At 51.1% G+C, this 26,696-nt stretch overlaps 5 protein-coding genes and 6 non-coding genes across 11 annotated transcripts; 5 read left to right on the forward strand and 6 right to left on the reverse strand.

The window, feature by feature from the left end:
* Positions 1-700: 700 nt before the first annotated feature.
* LOC120388607 (histone H3-like) lies at positions 701-6,783 on the reverse strand. Its single transcript, XM_039510533.1, has 2 exons — positions 6,359-6,783; positions 701-1,087 (listed from the first exon to the last, which is right to left on the reverse strand). Exons 1-2 carry the CDS (start codon positions 6,685-6,687, stop codon positions 760-762), a joined length of 657 nt encoding a protein of 218 aa, XP_039366467.1. The 5' UTR covers positions 6,688-6,783; the 3' UTR covers positions 701-759.
* Positions 3,061-3,132, reverse strand: TRNAM-CAU. Its single transcript has one exon. It is a non-coding gene; the product is annotated as a tRNA-Met (tRNA).
* On the reverse strand, positions 3,523-3,594 carry TRNAG-UCC. Its single transcript has one exon. It is a non-coding gene; the product is annotated as a tRNA-Gly (tRNA).
* TRNAA-CGC lies at positions 4,271-4,342 on the reverse strand. Its single transcript has one exon. It is a non-coding gene; the product is annotated as a tRNA-Ala (tRNA).
* TRNAS-GCU lies at positions 4,454-4,535 on the forward strand. Its single transcript has one exon. It is a non-coding gene; the product is annotated as a tRNA-Ser (tRNA).
* TRNAN-GUU lies at positions 5,227-5,300 on the forward strand. Its single transcript has one exon. It is a non-coding gene; the product is annotated as a tRNA-Asn (tRNA).
* A 1,672-nt stretch (positions 6,784-8,455) lies between the features above and the next one.
* Positions 8,456-8,936, reverse strand: LOC120388956 (histone H2A.J-like). The gene has a single exon (XM_039511087.1). It carries the CDS (start codon positions 8,913-8,915, stop codon positions 8,526-8,528), a length of 390 nt encoding a protein of 129 aa, XP_039367021.1. The 5' UTR covers positions 8,916-8,936; the 3' UTR covers positions 8,456-8,525.
* Positions 8,937-9,262: 326 nt separating this feature from the next.
* LOC120388625 (histone H2B 8) lies at positions 9,263-10,562 on the forward strand. Its single transcript, XM_039510569.1, has one exon. It carries the CDS (start codon positions 9,317-9,319, stop codon positions 9,695-9,697), a length of 381 nt encoding a protein of 126 aa, XP_039366503.1. The 5' UTR covers positions 9,263-9,316; the 3' UTR covers positions 9,698-10,562.
* Positions 10,563-15,076: 4,514 nt separating this feature from the next.
* On the reverse strand, positions 15,077-15,546 carry LOC120388622 (histone H2A.J-like). The gene has a single exon (XM_039510559.1). The coding sequence runs from the start codon at positions 15,511-15,513 to the stop codon at positions 15,124-15,126; it is 390 nt and encodes a 129-aa protein (XP_039366493.1). The 5' UTR covers positions 15,514-15,546; the 3' UTR covers positions 15,077-15,123.
* Positions 15,547-15,890: 344 nt separating this feature from the next.
* Positions 15,891-16,371, forward strand: LOC120388636 (histone H2B 8). Its single transcript, XM_039510591.1, has one exon. The coding sequence runs from the start codon at positions 15,922-15,924 to the stop codon at positions 16,300-16,302; it is 381 nt and encodes a 126-aa protein (XP_039366525.1). The 5' UTR covers positions 15,891-15,921; the 3' UTR covers positions 16,303-16,371.
* Positions 16,372-18,990: 2,619 nt separating this feature from the next.
* TRNAK-UUU lies at positions 18,991-19,063 on the forward strand. The gene has a single exon. It is a non-coding gene; the product is annotated as a tRNA-Lys (tRNA).
* Positions 19,064-26,696: the final 7,633 nt, after the last annotated feature.

Consider the following 26,696-nt stretch of genomic DNA (forward strand, 5'->3'; position numbering starts at 1 on the left):
AGCAGCTTCAATTCTCCCATACTGACTCCTACCCAAAGACGGCAACTTGCAAAGGACCATTCTTTGAGGAAGGAAAATCAGGACAATTTTAGTATTTCAGTTTAGTCACCCTTAGGTTACTATGAAAATACCAGATTTCCCATCACCCAAATGCAGTTTCCCGCTGAATACAAGGAAGCCGCTTTATTACAAACTACTATCAAAATGTTTCAAAGGGACAGTGAAGGAAGATATTTATTCTCAAATAAAAGCTGGACGCTACCCGTGAAACCAACGATCCACAGCTAGAGTCAGCTGCATGAGGATTTCACATCACAAGCGCTGTCTCCTCCTAACAGTTTCTGCAGAGAAATCAAACGGTAGAGCAGTTATGCCACCCCTACAGCGTCTCACCTATTCAGCGGCAGGGAAATCGCTGTTTCATTATCTCAGGAAAAGAACAATGGAACAGGAGAGCTTCAGAAATGGATTGAAGTTCCTTGCTCTGAATCGTAGAACACTATATGGATTCAGTGGTATACGTGAGCCGGTTTATGTTCGTGAATTCGAATTGATTTAAACTGTGAGGATACCGAAAAGCTGAGTGCTCAGGAGACTCGAGAAACTACCCCATTAATACAATATCAATACAATAAGTATGTGTGGTACTAAACCCTAGATTTCTGTGCCTGGCAAACCCAGCTCTTTCTATGTAGAAGTGGGTGGCCCTTAAAAGGACCTTTGGGTTGTAACAGTTACAGCAGTTCCTAGGCTAGAAGTTTAACCCCCGAAGCCATACAGGGTGCGCCCCTGGCGCTTCAGCGCGTACACCACATCCATAGCCGTCACCGTCTTCCGCTTGGCGTGCTCGGTGTAGGTCACCGCATCGCGGATCACGTTCTCCAGGAAAACCTTCAGCACCCCGCGGGTCTCTTCGTAGATCAGCCCCGAAATGCGCTTCACCCCGCCGCGGCGAGCCAAGCGGCGGATCGCAGGCTTTGTAATACCCTGGATGTTGTCTCGTAAGACCTTGCGGTGCCTCTTAGCACCTCCCTTACCGAGCCCCTTTCCGCCTTTGCCACGACCAGACATTTTAACACCACCACCACTCTCCTACTAACACAGCAATGAAACTGCTTCAGTGCTGGCAGCCAGAACTTAACTAGGCTGTAATCCGACCAGAGGGAGAACAGCGAGGGAAGCCGGCGGGAACTCCCTCTCCCGCCCCCTTCTCAGCCTGACCTTATGACGCTCGTGCCATTCCCACCAATGAGACACAGCGCGTGGCACCCTCAGCCAATCCTGAGCCAGCCTTTGACTTTAAATGCAAACGAGTGAATTTTGGCGCTTGGGCCTGATTTTAGATCATGCGCAGAAAGGTGCTGCCAACAGTGCTTTGGGGAGGGGAGGGATGCGATGCGATGCGATGCGATGCGATGCTTTTGCTTCTGCTTCTGCTTCTGCTTCCAAACGGCGGGGCAGTGCTTAATTTGTGTCAGGCCTCACTAGGGCTAGGGTTGGCAGTTCATAGCCCTGGCACCTCTAGGCTTGCTGCATCAGTGATGAATGTAAAAAAAATTGCTTGAGCCTCAGCACCTCTGTCATTACAAGTTGGGGTGTGTGTGTGTGTGATTTTTCACTAGTACTGAGGGGATCACTGAAGGCGTGTGTCACTGAGTCCCTGGGCAATGTTCTGGGACTACTCCATACAAAGTCAGCCAACACTCTGGGGGAGCGTCCTATCTCTGAGCAGACTCACCAGGGCAAGAAGCTTCCACAGCTTTGACCTTTCTGGGTCTGACGTTGGAGCATTCAGCATCCCCGTCCACACTGTGTGCTTCCTGCAGCAAGTCCACCGGGGGGGGGGGGGGTCTGGGGGAGCCAGAGAGCCCTGCCCCTCAACTATACATTCAGACGTGACTTTCAGCCACCCGGTAAAACAGAAGGTTTATTAGTCAACAGGGACACAGCGTAGAGCAGAGCTTGTTCACACAGAAATCAGTAACTTTCAGCAAAGTCCATCTTATGGAGTCCTGGGCCAGACGCCATATGAACACCATAAAGGGCTTATCAAAGTCTGGGTTTCCCAGCACCAGGCCCTTGACCAGATCCTCCTTCAGCGCTTAGAGAGCCCTCTGGCACTGCCCGGTCCAGACCGGCTTGTCTGGCTCACCCTTCCTGCATAGCTCAGTGATGGAAGCTGACAAGGAGCTAAAGTGGGGCACAAACTTCCGGTAGTGCCCTGCCATCCCGATAAAGGACTGGGCCTGTTTCTTAGTCTGGGGAGCGGGCCAGTCTCTGATCGTCCCCACCTTGGCCAGCTCTGGCTTTAGGCAGCCGCACCCCTACCTTGTGGCCCAGGTATGACACCTCTGCCATCCCCACCTTGCACAGCCCAGCTTTTACAGTCAGCCCTGCATCCAGGAGGCGACTCAGTCCCCACTTCACCTGGGACACATGGTCCTCCCAGAGGTGACTAATGGCACAAAGATCAATGTAGGCTAGAATCAAATTCTCCATCCCCGCAGTAACGGCTCCACCTGGCGCTGGCAGGCCACAGGCACCTCCTGGAGGCTGAAAGGTAGGACCAGGGATTTGTACAGCCCCAAGGGGAACAAAAGCAGGTTTCAACCTGGCATCTGGATCCAAAGGCACCTGCCAGCTGCTTGGCTGTGGGTCAGCATTTAAACAGGGAGGTATCTCACCAGGCTCATCCAGCTGTGAAACAATGCAAAGCGGGTGTGGCCTAGCGGAAGCAATTTACTCAGTCCAAAATACCGAAGTGTGAGCGCACCTTACAGTGGTACAGCGTTTGCCAAGCCGATTTATAGCTCTTCCAAGCACAGTAGCTAAAGCAAGGTAAGACAGGAAACAATAAAACTCCAACTTTTGTGTGTGGACACGAGGCAGCGTAGACTGAAAAAAACTAAATCGATGCCAAAAATACCATTTTTCCCATATAGGCAACCTTGTCTTTTCTTATTGTCAAACAGGAAATAGTCAGCGCATGTGTGTTTTTGTGCTATGTGGAAAAAGAAACCCGAAAAACTTTCTAGCTCTATTGGGACAGAAAAGGCTACTTAGCAGAGGATGGTTTCGATCCATCGACCTCTGGGTTATGGGCCCAGCACGCTTCCGCTGCGCCACTCTGCTGGCTTCCAGAGACTTTTTCTGTAAATAGTTGTCATGCATTTTCCTGTTCTTGCACCAGCGGCATGAGGGGAGGGAATCCGGATTTAACACCATTTCCTTTTAATTGACTCGAAGGGTCGCTGGCAAGTTGCAGAGTTTTACATGCGGTCACTTGCAGCCGGCACCAGCGAGAGCAGCAAAGAGCCCGGCCGGGAGAACTGTGGGTTGGTGACATTGCTGCGTTTAATTCACACAGCACTGCCTGGTTCAGGGCTTGCTGTCGGTAATGGGGGTGCTGGGGGCTCCTTGCTTTCTTCAGTCTTTGGATGGTTAGTTGCTAATAAAGAGCAGCATAAGTGGGAAGTTAACCCCACTTGCATCCTTATTTTTAATTAAAAATAAAAACGCCTTTGCGTTGGCCGGGAATCGAACCCGGGTCAACTGCTTGGAAGGCAGCTATGCTAACCACTATACCACCAACGCTGACACGGCCACTATCTCTTCTGCTTTTCTTTTGCAGCTCCACATCGGAGTCTCATGGCTGTTCCTACCTAGTTCAATCCACCGCCAGCAGGAAGCGGCCTGGGTCCCTGTGCAACTGGCGATGTCACTTGTCATTTGCTGCTCGTAAGAAGAGTCTTGTAAAAAAGAAAAATCCTGGTACCTGGAGAAATGAGTGAAACCTCTGCATGATACAAAGCTACAGGAGTCAAAGACGCTGCTGCTCTTCAGCTGCCCGAAGGAGCAGCCTGGTTTGGGGAGATGGTGGCTGCTGTCTCTCGGCAGGGTTTCAAACAGGGGGTTGTGAAGCCTCTGTCCTGGGTGGCCAGTCCTGCATCTTTCCTGCAGGAAGCCGGAGTGGAAAGCCCTGGCTGGCCCTTCTAGCCCCGCCGCTTTCCAGCAGGCTGGGGAAGAATTCAGCGGCTTTTCCCTCCTCCGCCAAAACCGAAATCACTTTATTTTAAACGGTAACTCCGGATTATACATCGCGGCTCACATTTTGATCTCCTTGTCCCACGTGGCTGCAACCACTCGGGGAAGCCTCTCTGCGAGCAGAGCCGCTGAGACACACGGGCCACACTTTGACACTGAGGTTTGCGGGATCATTGTCTGCTCCCGCGCCTCGCCTCACATAAGTAGAGGGGGGAAAAAAACTACCTGGAGATGCCAGGGATTGAACCCGGGACCTCATACATGCGAAGCATGCGCTCTACCACTGAGCTACATCCCCTCTGGACTGCTGTGTCCCTCTTTCCCATTGAACACACCTGCCTACTGCTGGGGTGCCCAGCACCCTGGATACGGTGTCCATGAAGCGCTAGTTCCTGCTGCTTCCACGCAAGACGAGGTGGCCGAGTGGTTAAGGCGATGGACTGCTAATCCATTGTGCTCTGCACGCGTGGGTTCGAATCCCATCCTCGTCGGCTCCGCTTTAGTTCCCTTTTTGGGTTGAACCGCATCAGCACCAAACTCTGCGCCAAAGGTTCCCCCCACCTCCAATTGAGCTGCAGGCGCTTCCTGTGTTTCCTTCCCACACGCGTCACGTCGTTCTTTCCCGACGCGAAATATGCAAAAAGTGTCCGTGCTTGGGGGTGCAGAGGAGCCCCAGGCAAACGCCTCTTTATAAAGCCCCAGACACTGACTGGTGACCCTGCTTCGTGCAACCTCTGAAAAGCCTGGTCTGCGTCTGGGCAAGAGTTTGGGACTGGAGGAGGCAGGAAAGAAAACATCAAATCTTTGATTCTAAGTGGCTCGGTTTTTTCCTACTGTGTCCCTGTAGTTCATTTTACTTGAGGGAGGGAAAAAGCTCCTCTTTAATCCTGGTCTGAGCTGCAGCCGGCTGGGGGTGTCGTTCGCTAAACTGACCCACTGTATTCGTGTTTCTACCCCCATCCATAACTGGTCCCTTTCCCTCACTAGCTCCCCTTTGCTGATCTCTGCCCCCACAGGCGGGCTGCCCCTGCTGCGCCCGTCGTTGCGTCTTTTCACCGCGTGGCGCTTGTATAATGAAAACGGCACGTAACAGAAACAAGTCCCTGGCCCAGAGGAGAAACTGCGACGAAAGAATACTACGTGTAGAAGTGGAGAGGATGTCCATAGAAAAGCAAAGTAGATGTCTCTGTGGCGCAATCGGTTAGCGCGTTCGGCTGTTAACCGAAAGGTTGGTGGTTCGAGCCCACCCAGGGACGTGCTCTATTTAAATACCCCGTGCTTTTAACAACTTTCAAGTACATTCACACCGGCGCCCACATGGTTCTCACCGTTTATTTTATAGCCTGTGCCATGTCTACACCAGACATTGCCCTTGGTTAACCTTGGAAGCGCAGGCACAAGAATGGGTCCCTTGGCTTTCCAGCAGTTGGGGAAGCTTTTCTGGTGGCACCGATTTGTCTTAGACATTTATTGATCGAATGATTATTATCTCGGCGGAATTAGTTTAGCTTCATATTTGTTCCCCTCGTGCAAACAATGGATGGGTTATTAAAAAGAAGTCAGGTCTCAACATCAATGTACAGACAAATACATCACATTACTTAGGAGATAGCGCCATCTTGTGGCCATTTCAGTCAACTTTTTAAATGCATTTATTTTCATCGAAATATTTTGCTCCCTGGAAATCCAGCCTTGGAACAGGTTTCTGAACAGACCGGGGGGAACAGACTTCGGAGTCACTCAATAAGGTTTTTAAAGATACTGTTACTTGGTGGTTTTCATCCCTCCCCCGCCCCATGTATTATACGCATCTACATCCGTCGCACCAACACAGGGCCAAATCCATTCCAGCCACATCACTACCAACTCCTCAGTTCAGTGTAAACGCGCTAACCCCAAATTCATCTCGGTTGGGTTAGACTAACACTTTCTGAAAGGCTAAACACTTGGGCTAGAAAGTGGAGGCGGGGGTTATGATAAAGGTCTGAACATCTTTTAAGTAACTTTCTTTTACAGTGAGCTAAGAGGTATTAAAACTAGTTCACATTTGCAGTATTTATAGGACAAGGATTTTTGCACTGACTGTGCTCAGGAAAGACACTTAGACAACTTAAAACGGATTAATAAAGCAGATAAGAATGAATTGCAACTCTTTCGCGTGGGCACGTGGTGGCTCTTAGAAGAGCCTTTGGGGTGGTTGTCGGGAGCCGGCGGCTCCGAGGGGGGGAGGCTCTAGGCCCTCTCCCCGCGGATGCGGCGCGCCAGCTGGATGTCCTTGGGCATGATGGTGACTCGCTTGGCGTGGATGGCGCACAGGTTGGTGTCCTCGAAGAGCCCTACCAGGTAAGCCTCGCTCGCCTCCTGCAGGGCCATGACGGCCGAGCTCTGGAAGCGCAGATCCGTCTTGAAGTCCTGGGCGATCTCCCGCACCAGGCGCTGGAAGGGCAGCTTACGGATCAGCAGCTCGGTGGATTTCTGGTAGCGGCGGATTTCCCGCAGGGCCACGGTACCGGGCCGGTAGCGATGGGGCTTCTTCACCCCACCCGTGGCGGGAGCGCTTTTCCGGGCAGCCTTAGTGGCGAGCTGCTTGCGGGGCGCCTTCCCGCCAGTAGATTTACGAGCAGTCTGCTTCGTACGAGCCATCCTCGCTACTGTACGCTATCAACCTCGCTCCAGTCCAGCCACAGAGCAATAAGCACTTTGCTCTTGCTGTGCGCAATTTATAGCCAAACCCCGTCTCCTGATTGGCTATGAACAGCCGGGCGACCGTTGAAGTGTTTAAATTTCCCGGGCTCAGCACGGATTGGCTATAGGGGGCTGCTCCCTCCGTTGGGCGCAAGAGGCTCCTGGGGTTTGAGGTCTTCTCGCGTTTGGAAGTGCGGGCCGGGGGGAAATGGTCTCTGGGGCAACGGAGGAACTCTAGACGGGGATTGGCTGGAACTTGAAACCCACTAGCTCCTTATGAGGGTGGGTGTCAGGTGGGGCGGAAAGGAGAGTTTCTATAATCAAGTCTTCTCCTCTGATTGGCTGGCAGTATTTGAATTTCCCGGGCTTGGCAGGGATTGGCTGGAGATTTTACGCCCTAGCGTGTGTTTGGCCCACACGTGCCTGTGGCCCTGCCCCTCCCCCCGGGAGACACAAGGCTCCCTGGTAGCGCAGCGCTGTGGCAGGCGGGTCCTTGCTCTCTGCCGCCAAATTCGGGGTGCTGGCGCCAAGGGAGGGGGAGTCAGTTAGCGGCTGATACATTGCACGGCTCCCCTGCCCTGCAAAGGGCCCCGGGCTCCCCTCTGCCCATGCAGAGGCAGCAAAGACTCCAAATGTGAAATCCAATGTGAGCCAGGCGTGCAGAACATTTCTGTCTGTCCCATTCGGGGGGGGGGGGCGTTTCCCCTCTGCATCCCCACCTAGAAACAAACCTCGGGCTTGGGTTTTAATTGGTGCCTCCCGTTTGAATGCACTTCCCGCCCCTCCGGCTCGGCATCATAAACACTGAATGAAAGCAAGACCCACAGGAGACTATAAGGCTGGATTTTCAAACGTATGAAAATCACAGTAATTTCCATGGCAACATACTATATGATGTCCTATATACAGGGTGGGGGCTTTGATACAGGATCTAGCAACAAGGGGGGCTAGACTACGGGGCAGGGGGGAAGCTCTTATTGCAACCACATGGCTTGTTCTGTCCTGATAACAAAGTCCAGGATTGCACCTTTTGAACCCAGTGACAAATCGGTCCCTTCCCCTTCATTGACTCCAGTAGGAGCAGGATCTAGGTGATTGTTTACGGAGGGGAATTATAATCTAATGATTAAAGCACAACATGTCCTGAGATCTGGATTCTATGCCAGAGACTGCATGTGTGACCCTATGCATGTCTTCTAGCATCTCTGGTACGTACACACACAGGGACATGTTTTCTAAGGAGTGAATTTGCTTTGTGGCTGCCGAGTAAGAACGGCGGGGAAGTATGTGGGGTGGCGGGATCTGAGGATGTTTGGAAAAACCCGCCCTTGGAAACAATGTGTCCTTTCTTCTCCACCCGGCTGCAGCTCATTCCCAGCCAGGCCAAAGGAGCAGGGTGTTTCACTAGAGACAAAAATGAGGGAATCTCCTGTCCCATTCATTCACTCCTAACACTTTTTGCCTTCTCACTCACGGGGCAGCTCCAGTCCTTGACCTCACAACCTAGAAAAAAATATTCACAGCTTTTATCTACTCCCTTCAGCTCTAAGAAACCTCCCTCTTTACCCGCTTCTACGGATGCTTCTTCCCTATACGAATAGCGAGTGTTCTGTTCTGTTCACACCATGAACAGTAAGAAACCTAATTCGGTACTAAAGCTCCATAGTAACATACAGGCTTTCTAGGAACTACATAGGACTGACAAGCTCTTTTTATGAATTTGTGGGTGGCTCTTAAAAGAGCCTTTGGGTTCACAGAGTCGTGGGGAAGTTTTCCCCCCAGGAGATGCAGCAGCCTCACTTGCCCTTGGCTTTGTGGCTCTCGGTTTTCTTGGGCAGCAGCACCGCCTGGATGTTGGGCAGGACGCCACCCTGAGCAATGGTGACTTTACCCAGCAGCTTGTTCAGCTCCTCATCGTTGCGGATGGCCAGCTGCAAATGCCGGGGGATGATGCGGGTTTTCTTGTTGTCGCGGGCGGCGTTGCCAGCCAGCTCCAAGATTTCAGCAGTGAGGTACTCTAGCACCGCAGCCATGTAAACAGGAGCGCCGGCTCCCACTCGCTCCGCATAGTTCCCCTTACGCAGCAGCCGGTGCACGCGACCTACAGGGAATTGCAGCCCAGCACGAGAAGAGCGAGACTTGGCCTTAGCCCGCACTTTGCCTCCCTGCTTTCCGCGACCAGACATGATGCAGATTCGTAGTTAAAATTCTTCAACACAGATGAAACGTAATAAAAACTTCGCCCCAGCTGCCGGCTTTTTATCTTCTCATGGGGATGGGGTGAGCGGCTCCTGATTGGTTGCCTCATGCGTCTGTTCCAAAACACCCAATGGGAAAGCCGCTTCGCAACCCCGCCAATCGTGAAAGAAAGAGGCGTTTGACGTCCAATAGCAGCGCAGCATTTGGAGTAAGCTTATTTGCATCTGAGGTGACGACTTCAAATGACGGCCCAATATCTAACCAGCCAGTAGGAAGATTGGAATTAGACTACTCTCATTTGCATAGGGGCGCTATAAATACAGGACTCTCCGCCAGGTGGATTATTGCGTTGCTATTTGTGTTCTGTTCTGTTCGACTAGTGATCGAGATGCCTGAGCCGGCGAAATCTGCTCCCGCGCCCAAGAAGGGCTCCAAGAAAGCGGTGACCAAGACCCAGAAGAAGGGGGATAAGAAGCGCCGCAAGACCAGGAAGGAGAGTTACTCCATTTACGTCTATAAGGTGCTGAAGCAGGTTCATCCCGACACCGGTATCTCTTCCAAGGCCATGGGCATCATGAACTCCTTCGTCAACGACATCTTCGAGCGCATCGCCGGGGAGGCGTCTCGCCTGGCGCATTACAACAAGCGCTCCACCATCACCTCCCGGGAGATCCAGACCGCCGTGCGCCTGCTGCTGCCCGGGGAGCTGGCCAAACACGCTGTGTCGGAGGGTACCAAGGCGGTCACCAAGTACACCAGCTCTAAGTAAACACGGGCTGTGCCTCTCCGGGAAGTTGTTACACCTAAAATCCAAAGGCTCTTTTAAGAGCCACTCACTGTCTCCATGAGAGAGCTGTGCCTCCCTGTCAACACTAGAACTAAAGAGAATTAATTTCATCTTTTTGTAGGGGGATTAACTTGTACAACCTCCTTTAAATCACATTTAAGGTATTTACATGAGAAACGAACTTGTGTGGAAAACATCAGTCTTAAGGTTTGATTATTTAACAGGAAAAATAATTGTTCACTTGCATATTCTGAAATCAGTAATTGTACAAATCTGTCCTATTGAGATCTATTCAGGAATGGTATTCAAACACCTTTATATTTCTGCAATGGAGAATGTCAGTTTACAATACTTTTAGTTTATTTTCCCTGGTAATCCTCTAACATCTCTGCACCTAAAAGCAGATTCTTTCTGAAAACAGGGACTGTAGTTCATTGCTCTAAAAGAAACGGCACCAAAGTACTTCAGAAAGCGACTGGGGTACAAGAGGCCTGGAGACACTAGGAGTGTAAATATACAGACTGGATTTCTCTAATTAGAAAATGAATGTTAATTTTTAAAATCACTATTTAGGGACCGGGGAAACTCATCCATTCTTGTTAGTGATATCAGTGTCTTCAATGAAAGAGGCTCTAGTGACTAGGTTTTACACTTGTTTGCTTTTTTAGCTAGAGCTTTTCCTTCACCCCCTGAGTTTTATAACTGCAAGAAAATTGTATTTGTGGAGTAAAATAAGATCTCATGTTAGGCTGTGATATATATTTGCTATAAACTTTGAATCCATTTGAATAAATATTCCCATATTCTTCACTTCCACCAAGACTTAACAAAGAAAAACATTGTGAAATAACCGGAAGCTGCTTTTATAGACAAGTCAAATTACATATTGGTATTTGAGCTTTGCAGAGAAGTGAGAGAAAGGTATATTGTAAGGGTCATATATTTCTAGCTTTTTAATAAAATTCCACCTTTAGCGTAAGTTGCAATCTCCTTACAACTGTAAGAGAGACACTGAGGATTTTCTGTTCTTTCCAGTTCTGACATGGAGCGATATTTTAATTTTCTGTTTTTAATATATTAATTTAAGCCCTTTCCCCCACCCCCACCCCATGGAAGTTTAATGGTTGATGGCTGGGGTGACCAGACAGCAACTGTGAAAAAAACAGGATTGGGTGATAGGTGCCAGTATAAGAAAAAGTCCCCCCAAAATGGGGCTGTCCCTTTAAAAACAGGACATCTGGCCACCCTATTGATGTGGGAGTCACTTGCAGCAAGGCAGTCCAAGGGTCTCGAAGACACAGGGCTGGAGCTCAAACAGTCTTTGATTCCAAACAGCTGCCAACATGATTCTATCACCCATGGGAGTGGGGAGGAGACATTTGCAAATATCCGAGTGTTTAGGATGCTCATAAGTGTGAACTGGGTGGGGGACACTCCCCACCGTTGGGCCGCGGATGTAAAACCTGTATTTCAAGTGGCGTCGTGGGAGGTTTTTCCCCTGCAAAATTTAGGGCAGGGCCGACATCAGGAAATGAACTGCCAGGATGTGGCAGAAAGAACAAAGTGTCCCATTTGCACGGCCATGGGGTGGCTCCATTTGTGCTCCGTCACCTCTCCAGCCCCAAACCTATGGGACACTTTCTGGTGGGAAAAATAACCGATTTCCAAACTCCCAAAGGGACCTTTTGAATCTCTTCCAAGTTTAGGCAGGGGACTATGCACCTGCTGTCCCTGTTACCCCATGGAGCCAAACATGCAGGGACCTACTGACAATTAAAGGACACACACACACCTCAAAACTAACTTTGCGGCCTGCCTCAGCTCAGAGATCCCTGAAATGATTCACAGCCCATGAATCAATGCTGAGTGATTAAATGTAATTCTTAAATGCTAAAATTACTTCTCTTCCCCCACTTTTGCGCATGCTCTGGGGCAGATAAGGCACCAAATTTTACTATTTGAATTTAAAATTAAGGGCTGTATGTTGATTGGCCAGTTGGGCAAGAGGGCTCATTGGTGGAAGCGGAGAAGCGATGCCTTTATAGGGTTGGGGAGTTAAAGTACACATAGATGGTTCTTCTGCTCGCCTTGTTCACTCTGTTTTCCCTCTGGTCGGGAAGGGACAATGCAAAATTCGGAGGGAGTCAGGATTATTATCCAATATTTAGGATATTTGTGAGCCTGGGGGTGTCTTGCTTGCCACACAGGGGTGTGTGAAGCTCATCTCAGGGCTAATTAGGGTTGCCTACCTGGCCAGGTATGGCCTGGAGTCTCCAGGAATTGGCATCCATCTCCAGGTGAGCACTGAAAGCAATCTGGAAAATTTTAATAGGCTATTTTAAGAAAATGACATTGTCATGTTGGGGAGGGATCTCCCGGAATAACATCAGTCTGAGTTGGCAACTGTAGGACTAATGCACGAAGAAACGGGGCCTGCTCAGGGTTTTCCTGACAAACATGATCCGGAGTGCGGTGCTCAACACAGAACATGCTAAGAGAAACACCCTGAAGGCCATGGATATGGTTTGAAACATCAAGGTTGCACCTTACCTGGGGTTGGGGAGGGTTGAACCCACAAAGTAGATGTTCCATCTAAAAGCCCTTCCCTGCCTGCAGGCAAAGAGCAGGATTTGCTCAAAACCAAAGTTATGTAAATAAGAGAGTTAAGGTAAAATAAAAAGGTTCTGAAGTCGTCTCAGAACCGAAGTAACACATCACAAAGTTTTGGTTCTGAGTGGGGTTTTCTGCAATGCCTTTGTACTTGGCTGTCTTGACTCATTTCTCCATGGGCTGCTTTGTTTTTTCCCTTTGTATTCATGTACTCCACAAAAAGCCTTTTAAATGGAAGCCCAGTAAAATAAATATGCTTTCCATAACATGCCTAAACTACACGCTTTGCCAAACCCTATAATAGAGCTCCTCTTACTTCTGCTAAAAACAAAAATGGGAGGAAAAAAATCTGTATTTCTCAAAATTTACTCCCCTCTTTAACTGTAACCACCCAGAATGACAGTAACAAGAACATAAGAGCTGCCATACTGGGTAGACTATGGTCCATTTTGCTCAGTATCCTATCCCTGAGAGTGGTCCATAGCAGAGCTTCAGGAGGGAGTGTGCAGAACAGGGTAATCACAGAGTAATCTACCCTAGCTGCCATTCCTGGCTCCTGGTAGTCCAAGAGTTAGAGTCACATGGTGCCACTAAGTGCAGGGGTTCTCCCAACAAATTTTTTGGTGGCCAAAGAGTACGGCCACCAACTCTTGCTGGTGGCCACGCTGACAATTCTTCCTAAAATACTTAATTAGCTTCAGAAAAAACCAAATAAATATGTACATACACATGTCCAAATCATTGTAATTTATTCATGTAGGGTTTTTGTCAGACTCGGTCATGAAAATAATGTACAATTGTCTCTGTTCTTTACTGGCCCTAAACAGAATAGAAACACAAATAAGGCATTCTGCATGGCCTTGTCTTTTGTTGTTGTTTCTTTTGCTTTTAAAAAAAGACTTGCTAGCTCGGAAGGCTGCTGCTGTCAAAAGTGATATTTGCATGTTTGTTAATATCACTTTTCACAGCCCCAGCAAGCCCTGGGACAAATTAAACCCTGGGTGGGGAGATGGGCAGGGAGGCAGCAGGGCCCAGGGACTGTGGTGGGGATGGTGAGCCTGGGCCTGGAGCCTGCCATCACCTGGATGGAGCCTGAAGCCCTCCAAGCTGAAGTCTACCCCACCCCACCCCCAAGTAAAGTGGGGAATTCAACAGCTGCCAGCACCTCCAGCATGTGTGTCTTCAGAGCGGGGCAGAGCTCAGCCCCTGCTGGCAGCACTGGGAGATGGGCCCCTGCTTTGCCCCCGTCCCCAATCACAGCCCAGGAGGCTGTGGCTGCAAAAATAGCCCCTGGTGGCCACGTTTGAGAAACGCTGCATTAACAGGCCTGTCCTCCCTGAACGTATCCAGTTCTTTTCTGACCCCCAAGTTATGCTTTTGGGCAAAACATCATTCCATGGCACTGAGTTAGCTGCGTGTTGTGTGAAACAATACTTCCTCTTATTTGTATTAAACCTGCTGAATATTAATTTCCTTGGGTGGACTCTGGGGTTTTGTGTTGTGTTCCTCTCTTCCTGCTGCATTCTTGGAAATCTCTCGCCATACACACACCATTTACTTTTAATGGAACACATCTGACCTAGGGTAGACAGAGTTCAGGATCTGCAATTGGGTCCTCATTATTTTTGCTATAGGATAGTTCCATATCATAATTCTGGAGTTCCAGGTTCTAGCATAAGAGTTTAGGATCAGATTGCTACATCTAAAATAACCATAGGAGTGAATGGTCTGTGTCCACACAGTAAACTTCCTCCCATGTAAACATGACTGCAAATCTTTTAGACTACATACAGTGGCTAGGCACTCTTTCTGTATAGTAGCATAATTTTTCTCCCCAGTGATAGACCCAGGGAGCTCAATCTATTTAGCTTAATAAAGACAAGGTTAAGAGGTGATTTGATCAGTCTGAAAGTAGTGACAAGTGGAACTACTTGAGAAAGTTGCTGGCCTGACAATTATCCCTAGTAATTAGTTATCTTGACTGTATCAAGAACCCTCCCAGCTAACTTTGCCTACAACTGACAAAAATAATGCATAAAATCCAGTAACACACAAAAAGTAACATGCCAACTGGCCAGATAAACTTGCAACAAATTAATTCAAATTTCTTGCAATGTGGAGACTCACAGCTGTTGTGAATTACATCCTCCCTTTAGCAGGTCACCTTGATCCAGGGCTTAAAACACACAGCTTGAGTCCCAGATGCCTGGTTCCTTCCCCAGCTTGACTATATTTTCTGTGCACTTAGGAAAGACACTTGGGCCAATGTTTTCAGGCTGTGATGTTTATAAGCACCACTGCACAGGGATCCCAGATGAAAATAATAAAACTGCACAGCAGAGCAAAAAAAGGTTTAACCTAAAGTGAACCAGGCCCTGCCTTTGGGGAGTTTTAAATTTTAGTCCTGGGTGTGGGTTGGTCTGTTTGAAAACTCTAGGATGGAAGGAGTAAAGGAATCTCAGCAGCTACAACCACTCACCCATGTGTGTAGCTCTGGAACCTCATTAGTGCAAGACCAGGACACGGTTTCAGAAGTTTGCACTACAGCAAGGCTGGAGAAACAGGCACCTTTCCCACCCTAGCCCCTTGTGTGTAGCTCTGGGATCTGATGATTGCAAGTCCAGGACATGGTTTCCAAAACTTTGTGTGAGGTGGGGATAAAAGAGAACAGAGAAACATTTCCCCCTAGCCACCCCCACCTCCCCTTGCCGCAGCACATGGAGCGATTTCCCAGCTCTTTCTGAAATCGTGGGTGGCTCTTAAAAGAGCCTTTGGTTTTGGGGGGCTGGCATCCGCACTCACTTGCCCTTGGCTTTGTGGCTCTCGGTTTTCTTGGGCAGCAGCACCGCCTGAATGTTGGGCAGGACGCCCCCCTGAGCGATGGTGACTCCCCCCAGCAGTTTGTTCAGCTCCTCGTCGTTGCGCACCGCCAGCTGCAGGTGCCGCGGGATGATGCGGGTTTTCTTGTTATCCCGGGCAGCGTTACCAGCCAGCTCCAGTATCTCAGCGGTCAGATACTCCATCACCGCGGCCAGGTACACGGGGGCGCCGGCTCCAACGCGCTCCGCATAGTTCCCTTTGCGCAGCAGCCGGTGCACCCGCCCGACTGGGAACTGCAGCCCAGCACGAGAGGAGCGAGACTTGGCCTTGGCCCGCACTTTCCCGCCTTGCTTTCCACGGCCAGACATGATAGGGCTCCCCTAGCACTTCCACTGCAACAATAAAATACACAATAACAACACGGTAAAAAGTCGGCGCTGCCGGCCTTTTATTCCCTCATGGGGATGGGACGAGCGGCTCCTGATTGGCTGCCTCATGCTTCTGTTCCAAAACACCCAATGGGAAAGCCGCTTCGCAACCCCGCCAATCGTGAAAGAAAGAGGCGTTTGACATCCAATAGCAGCGCGGCATTTGGAGTCATGCTATTTGCATCTGAGGTGAGGACTTCAAATGGCAGCCCAATATGTAACCAGCCAATAGGAAGATTGGAATTAGACTACCTTCATTTGCATAGAGGCGCTATAAATACAGGACTCTCCGCCAGGTGGATTATTGTGTTGCTATTTCTGTTTTGTGCTGTACGATTAGTGACTGAGATGCCTGAGCCGGCGAAATCTGCTCCCGCGCCCAAGAAGGGCTCCAAGAAAGCGGTGACCAAGACCCAGAAGAAGGGGGATAAGAAGCGCCGCAAGACCAGGAAGGAGAGTTACTCCATTTATGTCTACAAGGTGCTGAAGCAGGTTCACCCCGACACCGGCATCTCTTCTAAGGCCATGGGCATCATGAACTCCTTCGTCAACGACATCTTCGAGCGCATCGCTGGGGAGGCGTCTCGCCTGGCGCATTACAACAAGCGCTCCACCATCACCTCCCGGGAGATCCAGACCGCCGTGCGCCTGCTGCTGCCCGGGGAGCTGGCCAAACACGCCGTGTCGGAGGGCACCAAGGCGGTCACCAAGTACACCAGCTCTAAGTAACCGCGCGGTGTGGTTCTCCCCCAAAGAGGTGTCAATTCCAAAACCCCAAAGGCTCTTTTAAGAGCCACCCACTGTCTCCATGAGAGGGCTGCAATCACTGCACGTGGCGTGAGCAACTTGTCTTGCAAGGCAGCTTCCAGCAAAATGCATATAAGATTTTTTTAGTTATTCTAATTGGCTTCTTCGATCTGCTGCTTGTTTGGGGGTTTTCCCGCTGCCTGTTCGGCTTTAGCAAGCCTCGATTGGCTTCTTGCTTCCTTTAATTGCCTGTTTATGATCATTAGTTTTGTTTAAGTGGGAGGTGGGTCGGGATGGGATGGAATGGGCTTGCTTGTTCCTGACATGAAAAGGCGGTGCAACGTTTTAAATACTGTAGACTGGGGAGCTTTTACTGTTCCACGTCAGTGGCTTCTGTAGGAATTAATGATCAGATATTTTGTGGTGCTTCTATCCGGTACTAAGTGCTTACTAAAATCGAATTTTAAAACCGAATAGAATTTTAACACTAGCTTTAGAATACACAGGTTGAGAAGTGTCTGCACATCTGGGTCTAGTGCTTAGATTACCCCCCCACAGACACGATTTGTTCTTAAAAGTCACGATGCATAATCCGCAATAACCCAGAGTCCGTGACTGCTATCAAACCTCTTGCCGTGCACAAGCGGCGATTTTGGCAGCGAAACGGGGTATTTGGCAAATCTCCCACCCCGGAAAGGGGAGATGGGGAAACCCCGGCGCGACCTGAAATCCCTACTCCGTGAAATCTCCGCGGCTGAGCGAGGGACCCTCTTCACCTGCAACAACGTGGGGATTTGGGGGGCGGGAATCGAAGTTAAGTGAGTTCTGGGGTTATTTTTCTTGAGGGCTGGGTCAGTGTCTCTATTAACTTCGCTGCTGGGTTCGCAAACATTTAAAGGCGGGTCCCCTGCTGGGAGCAGACTCGGGGGTGCGGGACACACTGAGGTCCCCCGCTTTGGGAGCAGACTGGGGGGGGCGGGACACACTGAGGTCCCCCGCTTTGCTAGGGCCCTACAAGGACCCCTGTCCGGGGGGGTGTTTCACATCAAAGCGCTCCGGGCGGCTCCTATGCCTGACGTCAAAGATCAAGACCGGCTATGATTGGACGCGGTGCGATCCGCTCTGTCTCTCATTGGTCGGAAAGGAAACGCGTTGGGGGGGGGCGGGTTTTTACCTTTTCCACCTCGGTTTTCCCTCTGAGCCGATTCCATCAATGCTGGTTGTGACCAGCCCGCTAGAAACCAGGACCCGTGTTGAGGGCTGTCAAATTTTAAAACAAAAAAACTTCAAAAACAGCCTCCAAAGAGAGACTTGCTGAACTTGACTTAATATGTGAATTATATACAATTAAGCAGCAAAGAATCCTGTGGCACCTTATAGACTAACAGATGTTTAGTCTATAAGGTGCCACAGGATTCTTTGCTGCTTCTACAGAACCAGACTAACACGGCTATCCCTCTGATACTAGATACAATTAACTTAGCTTTGAACAGAGCCAGAGCCCACAAAATGCTTCTGCTCAAATAAATGTTAGCCTCTAAGGTGCCACAAGTGCTCCTATTCTTTTTGCAGATCCAGACTGACACAGCTGCTACTCTGAAATCAGCTTTACAGAGGCCTTCCTCCCTTCAATAGCCATTCATAAGGACACCCTGGCTTGGCTTGACTGGATTGTATATGCCCAGTCAATCAAGTGTTGTTACAATGCTATTTTTATCCGTTATATTTTTGCTACTTTTTATTTTTATTTGGGTGGGGGGAGGGAGGTAAAGGTTATTGTTGTTTTTTGTTTGTTTTTTTAAAGGCACTAAAATCCCTGTGAAGCGCTTCAGGGCAATATTCAGGGTATCGCCAGGCCTAAGATCTGCCTTTTAGCCCATTCACGCTGGGCTTGAAATCATAACATGACCCCCCAGATGTAGAAGAGCAAGGGTTGTTCTGGAGAATGATGTGATCTGGGATATGGGGTCGTACACGGACCATGCTAAGATCAAAGTGTGCACGTGATGCTTGGATTTGGGGTGTACACAGATATCAGGAAAAACAATGAGGAGTGCTTGTGGCACCTTAGATACTAACCTGTTTATTTGGGCATAAGTTTTCATGGGCTTAAAACCCACTGCAGTGGGTTTTTGCTGACACAGACTAACACGGCTACCACTCTGAAACAGATGTCAGGGTTACACATTGTACGGGGGGGGCTGAACCTTCAGCCTGCCGCAAAATGAAACAACGACCCAAAAAAGGGGTCTTGAAGTCTGGCTCACTGCCACACCAAAACCGCTGGGTTATTTAGCAAAAAGCAAATATTAAATGTATTTAAAATATTCACTCTTCCAAGTGCTTTCAAGTCCAGTACTTGCGGTGTTAATCCAAAGGTTTCGGATGCAATCATGCAGCGCCTCCTCAGTAATCAGCCTGCTGCTAGAAGGGTCAGGAATGATTAGGTGCTGAGCAGCAGGATGACCCCCGTGCACCTGCCTTTAGCTACAAGAGCGGAGATTTGCACCCCCGGGGAGGGCCCTGTCCTGGGCTGTTGTCACATCTCCGCACTGGGTTTCAGTTTGCTAGGGCAATGCCCGCCCCCTCCTCCCGATTGGCTAATCTTTTGCCCAATCAGAGAGCAGGATGTAAGTTTAAAAAGATAAAGCCTCCCCGTAGCAGCCAAGAGCCCGGATAGCTCAGTCGGTAGAGCATCAGACTTTTAATCTGAGGGTCCAGGGTTCAAGTCCCTGTTCGGGCGAAAAAAATTATTTTATAAATCCTGCGCTTTACCCCATTCACATTTTCCCCATGAACCAGAGCTGGGCAAACTGCCGCCTGCAGGACCCTCCTGCCCAGCCCCTGGCAGGTAACACTCTGGGCTGCGGGGCTGCCAGCGCCTGGCCTGAGCCGGTCTCTGTGCTGCGCGGTGGCGTGGCTGCCTCCCTCAGGCCAAAAAGTTTGCCCGGCCCTGCTTTGGTGTCTCTTGGTGGCTACAGCGCTACAAATCCCGCTCAGGGAGGTGCTGGATTAGGGTGACCAGATAGCAACTGTGGAAAAAAAGGGACAGGCGGTGGGGGGTAATTGGTGCCTATATAAGAAAAAGTCCCCTATTCAAGCCCAAGTTAATGGGATCTAGTTTGCATATTAATTCAAGTTCAGCAGTTTCTCATTTGAGTCTGTTTTTGAAGCTTTTCTGGTGCAAAATTGCCACCTTTAAATCTGTTACTGAGTGACCAGAGAGGTGGAAGTGTTCTCCTACTGGAGATAATTAAGTTGAGAGAGTACAGAAGGCACAAAACATTAATTTAGTAACCCTGAAAATGGTACCTTCCCCCTCCAGACCTGCCGCAGAATCCCTTGCCCTGGGTAGATTAACCTGTCTCCTCCACCCCCCACCCCTCTGTGAGGAAAAAAAAGTTTCTGTGAAAAAAAGCCATTTTTAATCACAAGGTGTGACAGAAACTGGCCACACGGTGGCGCCACACCATCAGGCATGAAAAGCACCAGGCCCCAGTCTGCACAGCCCTGGTGAAAAGGGGGTGAACTCCCCTCGCCTCTGTTCCCAGGTGTGTTTTCCCTCCAGGCGCCAGCTGAAATGAAAAACATAGAAGCTGCCGCGAATTGCCACCACCACCAGACTGCCCCCGCCGGCCGGTGGCAATTCGGTGCACTGCTTGGGGCGGCAAAAACTGTAGAGCCGGCCCTGGCCACCCCTGGAGTATTGCGACCAGTTGGGGGCCCCACACTACAAGGAGGATGTGGACAAATTGGAGAGAGTCCAGCGGAGGGCAACGAAAATGATCAGGGGGCTGGAGCACATGACTTCTGAGGAGAGGCTGAGGGAACTGGGCTTGTTTAGTCTGCAGAAGAGAAGAATGAGGGGGGATTTGATGGCTGCTTTCAACTCCCTGACGGGGTTTCCAAAGAGGCTGGAGCTCGGCTGTTCTCAGTGGGGGCAGCTGGCAGAACAAGGAGCAATGGGCTCAGGTTGCAGCGGGGGAGGTCTAGGTTGGATATTAGGAAACACTATTTCACTAGGAGGGTGGTGAAGCACTGGAATGGGTCCCTAGGGAGGTGGGGGAATCTCCTTCCTTAGAGGTGTTTAAGGCCCGGCTTGACAAAGCCCTGGCTGGGCTGGTTTAGTTGGGGTTGGTCCTGCTTTGAGCCGGGGGTTGGACTAGATCCCTCCTGAGGTCTCGTCCAACCCTAATCTTCTAGGATTCTATGAAATAATTGCAATGCCCGGCCTCTGAAATGCAGCATTCAACTAGCAAACCCAGCCCCAAAGCATGGGGGAAATCAGGGCTGGTGGTCTTATGGGGTGATGGCTGAGCGGTTAAGGTGTTGGATTTAAAATCCCCTGGGGGTTTCCCGCCCAGGTTCAAATCCTGCTTGCAGGGAGGCCCGTGCTTTCAGCCAGTTGCTAGCAGGGGAATGTGTCTACATAATCCCCTGGGGTGCTCTCAATTAGCCCCCCAGCCCTAGCAACCCCCCCCCCCACACACACACACCTTCCATAAAGACTCCTGGGGCCCTGCCTCACAGTGTGGTCTGCAGGAAACTGCCCCCCAGGGGGAAAACACCCTGGGCTCCTGGTGCCCCACGGTTCTGAGAGTTATGGGAACTGGGGCAGTGCGGGAACCTAACATGGGGACTCGGGCCTGAGGCTCTGGGAGAGAGATTGTCTGAGACAACAGAGTTGGAAACCATGTGGCCACCTCTCAAATCAGGAAGGTCTGGAGGGGAAGGGACTTCCTGTGAATTCAGTTGGCTTTTCTTGTTCTTCTTCTGTCTAGCAAAGACACCCAGGATGGAGGTGGGGAAACTTCTCTCCGGAGGGAATGGCTTTGAGTCACTTTGCTGCTCTGGTGAAGATAGGTGTTAGATGGTTTGCTTTAAAGGAGTCCTTGTTGACGGGTAATGTTACTGTTTTCTTGATAATTGTTTAGCCCTGGAGTCAACTTTGCTAGTTGGTTAATGTCTAGTGGGCAGCCAGTGCCTCCCCTCCTTGCATTAAAGGGCAAAAAAATGTCATCAGTGCAGAGTTCAAGTTGCCTGGTGGGATACTGGGCCCTTCCAGAACCTCAGCTTCAGCCAAATTCACGCTCGTGAAATACCCCGTTAAGGTTTCCCACATAACCTTAACTCTGCCCTCTTTCAGAACTTCCCCATTAACACACATACATTTACTTGGCTGACCGCCCCCCAGCACCCACCGTGGATGAAATGTACAAGCCCTTCAAACCTGATCCCCCAGCCTCAGATGGGCCTGACCAGGCACTGACCCTAATCCAGACAGGGGCGGAACCCCCTCTCACCCCCGCTACTCAGAGACACCCGCTGATCACCTCCCTCAACCACACTGGCCCCCACCCACACTCCCTGGGTGGGGAGTTTAGTTTCCCTTTTGGTGCTCTGAGCCCCACAGGGTGCAGCTGGAGCTGAGATAGGTGCCCGCAACTAGTCCTCTGTTAGCGTCGAATGGTTCATTTGGACGGTGTTGATTCTCTGTGGGTCTGGCCCGTGTCGCTTCTTCAAAGAAACAGGACTCAATTCTCCGTTTTAGACATTTTATTCAAATGGTGAACAAGCGCCCACATCACGACGGCTAATCTGCCCTACACACGACACCACGCACGAAGGGTTGAATTACACCGGCTCACAGTTTAAGGTCAAAGTAGTCCATCGAAGCGTGAACGGTGAGATTGCTTTGGAATCCAGCCGTCAATTAAGTCAAGTCGTCAGATTAATCCAAGAGAAGATCGACCCTGATAAAATCTAAAACAGGAACCCCAAGAGCAGGTTTGCGCATTTAGTTATAAACTCTAATCAGTGCTGTCTACCTAGGCAGTACAGACCAGCTGTGGCTGGCTGAATATCTCAATACAGAGACCAAATTAGCGCTTGCATTTAAACCGCCTTAAAGCCAATTAAAGCTTCTTCCTTAGGCGTTAGGTTTCAGAGCGGCACCCGTGTTAGCAAAAACAACGAGGAGGCCTCGTGGCACCGTAGAGACGAACACATTTCTTTGGGCCGAAGAATTCTCGACGCAAAAGAACAAACGGACACGAATCAGACATCAAGAATTGTACCATTCAAAAACCAGTAGGCGAGCGCGTCAATCTCCCTGGACACTCAACAACAGACCTAAAAGTGGCCATTCTTCAACATCAAAACCAGACTCCAACGAGAAACTGGAATTCATTTGCAAACTGGACACCACCACATTAGGCCTGAATAAAGACTGGGAGGGGCTGGTGCCACGGAGAGTGGGGGAGTCGGGGCCCTGCACCCCCCGCTTCCTGCAATTCACCAGGACTCTCGGCCGGCCGGCAACACAGAAAGTTTATTAGACGACAGGAACATGGCTCAAAACGGGTCTTGCAGGTACAGACAACAGGACCCCTCAGTCAGGTCCATATTGGGGGGCAGGAAGCCCTGGGTCTCCCTCCATTTCCCCAGCCAGCTCCAAACTGAAACCCCCTCCAGCCATCTCCTCCAGCCACCCCCCGGCTCCTCCTCCAGCCTTTGTCCAGTTTCCTGGGGCAGGTGTCGTCACCTGGCCCCAACCCCCATCCTGGCTCTGGCTCAGGTTACGTACTCAGGTATCATCCCTCAAGTGAAGTCACCCCCTGAGATCCCATCCCCCATGCAGACAGTCCCAGTACAACTCCTCTGCGACATCCCCAGGTCAATCCGTCCCCACTCCCTGCCCCGTCACAGACGCAACGTCCCCAGGTCAATCCGTCCCCACTCCCTGCCCCCATCACAGCTGGGTCACTACAAAAAGTAATTTTCCCTCTGCTGATACTCACCCCTTCTTGTCAACTGTTGAGAATAGGCCACTTCCACCTTAATTGAATTGGCCTCGTTAGCAGTGACCCCCCCACACACACACTTGGTAAGGCAAATCCCATCTTTTCATGTGATATATATACTGCTTCCTGTATTTATCACTCCATGCATCCGATGAAGTGAGGTTTAGCCCACGAAAGCTTATGCCCAAATAAATTTGGTCTCTAAGGTGCCACAAGGACTCTTCATTGTTTTTTCCTTAGGCAATGTTGACACTGAGTATCTGACCGCGCCGCTGTAAGTTCTCCCGTGTAGCCGGACTTTGCCGGCGGGAGAGCTCTCTCAAACCACTCCCAACGAGCAGCGGTAGCTTTGTCGGGGGCGTGGGGGGAGCGTCTCCCGCCGGCAAAGTGCTGTCCACACCGACGCTTTTCGTCGGTAAAACTTATGTCAGTCGGGAGGGTGGGTCACACCCCAGCCAACAGAAGTTGTATCAACATTAGTGCCATGTGGACATAGCCTCGGCGTTGCTGATCCTTCTCCGTGCCCTCCCCAGCAACGCGCCAGTAGAGATACAGCCCTTACGGCGACTTTATGCATTTTATACAGTTTATACCCAGCACCTTAGAGCGTTGCAACGCTTCCTCAGATGAGGCTTCAGGCATTTCACAGGGCAGAGATTTGGGACCACAAAGGGCTTGTCTACGCTATCCCATAAGTCACTGGTCCCCAGAGGTTGAGGGTCACACCCCTCTTCCCCCTGTCCGTGCCCCTCGCCCCCTCCCCGGAGTTGGGGCCAGGAGCAGGGCCGTGATTCCCGGGGCGGGGCGGGACGCAGACAGGAGTACAGGGGCCGCAGCTGGGGCTGGGAACGGAGCCGAGGCTGGGAGTGGAGCTGCATCCGGGCCACGATGGGGGGCAGAGCCACGCCGAGGCTGGGGATAGGGCCAGGCACGGGGCCGGGAGCCAGGACCGTGGCTGGGGGCGGGGCCGGGAGCCAGGACCGTGGCTGGGGGCGGGGCCTGGAGCAGAGCTGGGAGTGGGGCTGGGTGATGCTCCCTCCCCACCCCAAGGGGGCTGGCCTGGACCTGCCACCCCGCCCCACACACACACACACACACGTCCTCCCTGGAATGTTCCTCTGGTGGGGTGCGCCCCATAGTTTGGTGACCTCTGGCTTAAGTCAATGTAATTTATGTCGCTCGGGGGTGTGAAAAAGCCCTTAGATTTGCGTAGCTATTCTTTCCATAGCATTCCTGGCGTGGATTTTCCAGGTGCTTTTACAGGCATGCGCACACTGAGCTCCCCGATATAACAGAGGAGCCGGGCTGTCCCCCACTTAACAAAAACAATAGGGGAAAAAAAGTTCAGTAAGCGCTGTAGAGGTGCGGACTCACCCCTGCGGCGCCTCCTGCTGGTCTCTCAGGGAATTAGCTCGTTCCAGCTCCGGAGCGCCCTCTGCAGGCCGGTGATCCGCTGCCTCTTGGCCCCGTGTCCCTCCCAGGACCCCGGTGCCCTGTTAGCTGGGGTGCTGCCCCAGAGCAGTAACCCCTTTCTCTCAGGGTCTCCCCTCCCCGGGAAACCCCCACCCACTATCCCCACCTCTCCTCAGTGTATGGCTACTGCCAGTCATCATCTAGCCCCGCGCCCTGGGGCAGGCTGCAGGATCAGCCACTCAGCACTGGCAAGGAGGGTTTGGACCTGCTGCCTTGGCCTACCCTGGGGTGCCCTCTGCAACCCCCAGTACCAGTTGCCCAATGCTAGGCCGCAGCCTGGGGCTTTCCAGGCTGGAGCTCCCCAGCTCCTCTGCCTTTCCCCAGCCCTGCTCCAGTCAGGTACCCTGTGTCCAGCTCCCTGCAGCCAGGCCCATCTCCCTCTACAGGCAGAGGGAGACCGACTGGGCTCCTGGCTCACTGCCTCTTATAGGGGCCAACTGGGCCTGATTGGGGCTTGGCCACAGCTGAGCCTGCTTGTCTCCATCAGCCCAGGCTTCTTGCCCCAGCCCCAGCCCTCTCCTGGGCTGTTTTCCACCCCGAAGGGCAGGAGCGGGGGACCGCCCTGCTACACAGCCTGTCATGACAAAGGGTCGGACCCCTGCGACTCTCCCAGTCTTCGGATGCGCCCGGAGTCGGAGCTGGAGCTACCGTCGGGGACCTAGGTCGTGGGGTAGCTGACCCCACGCTTCAGGCTCGTGAGGTTTTTCGGGTACGGAGACTCTAGTCAAAGCTGGCCTGGCCCGTCTTTGACGCTGTGACTTCCTTCCACAGAGAGGATGAGTCTGGAGGTCCAGAAAAGTCACCCTCTCTTCCAAAGCGTGTTGACCGACAGGCAAAGGCCTTCTGCTTTTCCCTTCATCTTGAGCCTTGATGATTTTCAGGCCAGTGTCAATCTGGAAAAGTCCCGCTTAGCCCAGCATAAGGATATAAAAACGGCCAGACTGGGTCAGACCAAAGGTCCATCCAGCCCAGTGTCCTGTCTGCCGGCAGTGGCCAATGCCGGGTGCCCCAGAGGGAGTGAACGGAATAAGGAATCATCAAGGGACTCGTCACGGGCCTGGATCACAGTCCCTATAGACAGAATCCAGCAGCTCTCTCACATTCAACGCTCAATTCATTTAATACACGGTTGCAGCATTTACAAGGGGTAAGCGCCACAACACGGCTCGTTCCATTGCCTCCATCTCCACCTAGATAGGGACTGCATGGCCCAAATGATAGGCAAAGGGCACCTGATTAAGGTGATATTTTCAGGAGTAACCTTCTGTCTGGTCTGGGCCACAACAGCTTTGGGAAGCAAATATATGGGGGGGCGGGGGGTCAGTGTGTTTTAAGCAAATGATCGTTTCTCTCATAGCCCCCCTCCTTCTCCCCTCATCGAGATGAGCTGATGCTGTCAAACAAAACTAATATCCCAATATTTGACCAATCAGGACAGAGAGGAAACCCCACAACACAAAGGGGTGTCAGACACTTTCCTAGAAAATGAAATTCGAGAGCAGGTGACGTCTGAGGACTCAGAATCAGAACATCGAATTCTCCCCTGATGCATTCAAACCTGCTTCACTCAGAGCCACTTCGTTATTATTCAGCAGTCCTAGTTAACAAAAAAAAAAAGTTTTAGCATCACGGTAATGGGGGGAAACAGCCAACGTTCCCACCTTGCAAAGAATCCCGGCTCAGCAGGAAAAAACTCAGAAATACTTTTCCGACGGAGGGAAGCCAGGATTAAAACAGGGAACGAACGCTCTGCATCTGGGGATCCGTTCAAATCCCCCCTCCAGCACTTTCACCTCCAGCCTCGGTGAGTTTGATTTAGGATCAGAGCGTGATGACTCACCGCCGAGGGCTGTGAACATTGTGTCATGTGGCACTGCAGGAGCTGGACAGGTAGAAAGTGGGGATTATAAATACTGGAGCACCCATGGGAAAAAAATGGTGGGTACTCAGCACCCACTGGCAGCCTGCCCCAATCAGCGCCCCCCCCCCCCAGTGTTTCCCACATGCCACTATCAGCTGTTCCACAGCATGCAGGAGGCACTGGGTGGGGGGACAAGGGAGAGGCATGCTCGGGGGCGGGGTGGGAAGCGGGTCAAGGGG

The sequence above is a fragment of the Mauremys reevesii genome, linkage group 22 (assembly GCF_016161935.1).
Source record: "Mauremys reevesii isolate NIE-2019 linkage group 22, ASM1616193v1, whole genome shotgun sequence".
NCBI lineage: Eukaryota > Metazoa > Chordata > Testudines > Geoemydidae > Mauremys > Mauremys reevesii.

Excerpts from the sequence above, each read along its gene's own strand:
- LOC120388607 (XM_039510533.1), bottom strand. The coding sequence starts at position 6,687 with ATGGCTCGTACGAAGCAGACTGCTCGTAAATCTACTGGCGGGAAGGCG. Across the intron at positions 1,088-6,358 it reads CTCTTCGAGGACACCAACCT|TGGTGGTGGTGTTAAAATGT; the intron begins GTGCGCCATCCA and ends TTAGTAGGAGAG.
- LOC120388636 (XM_039510591.1), top strand. The coding sequence starts at position 15,922 with ATGCCTGAGCCGGCGAAATCTGCTCCCGCGCCCAAGAAGGGCTCCAAG.
- LOC120388622 (XM_039510559.1), bottom strand. The coding sequence starts at position 15,513 with ATGTCTGGCCGTGGAAAGCAAGGCGGGAAAGTGCGGGCCAAGGCCAAG.
- LOC120388625 (XM_039510569.1), top strand. The coding sequence starts at position 9,317 with ATGCCTGAGCCGGCGAAATCTGCTCCCGCGCCCAAGAAGGGCTCCAAG.
- LOC120388956 (XM_039511087.1), bottom strand. The coding sequence starts at position 8,915 with ATGTCTGGTCGCGGAAAGCAGGGAGGCAAAGTGCGGGCTAAGGCCAAG.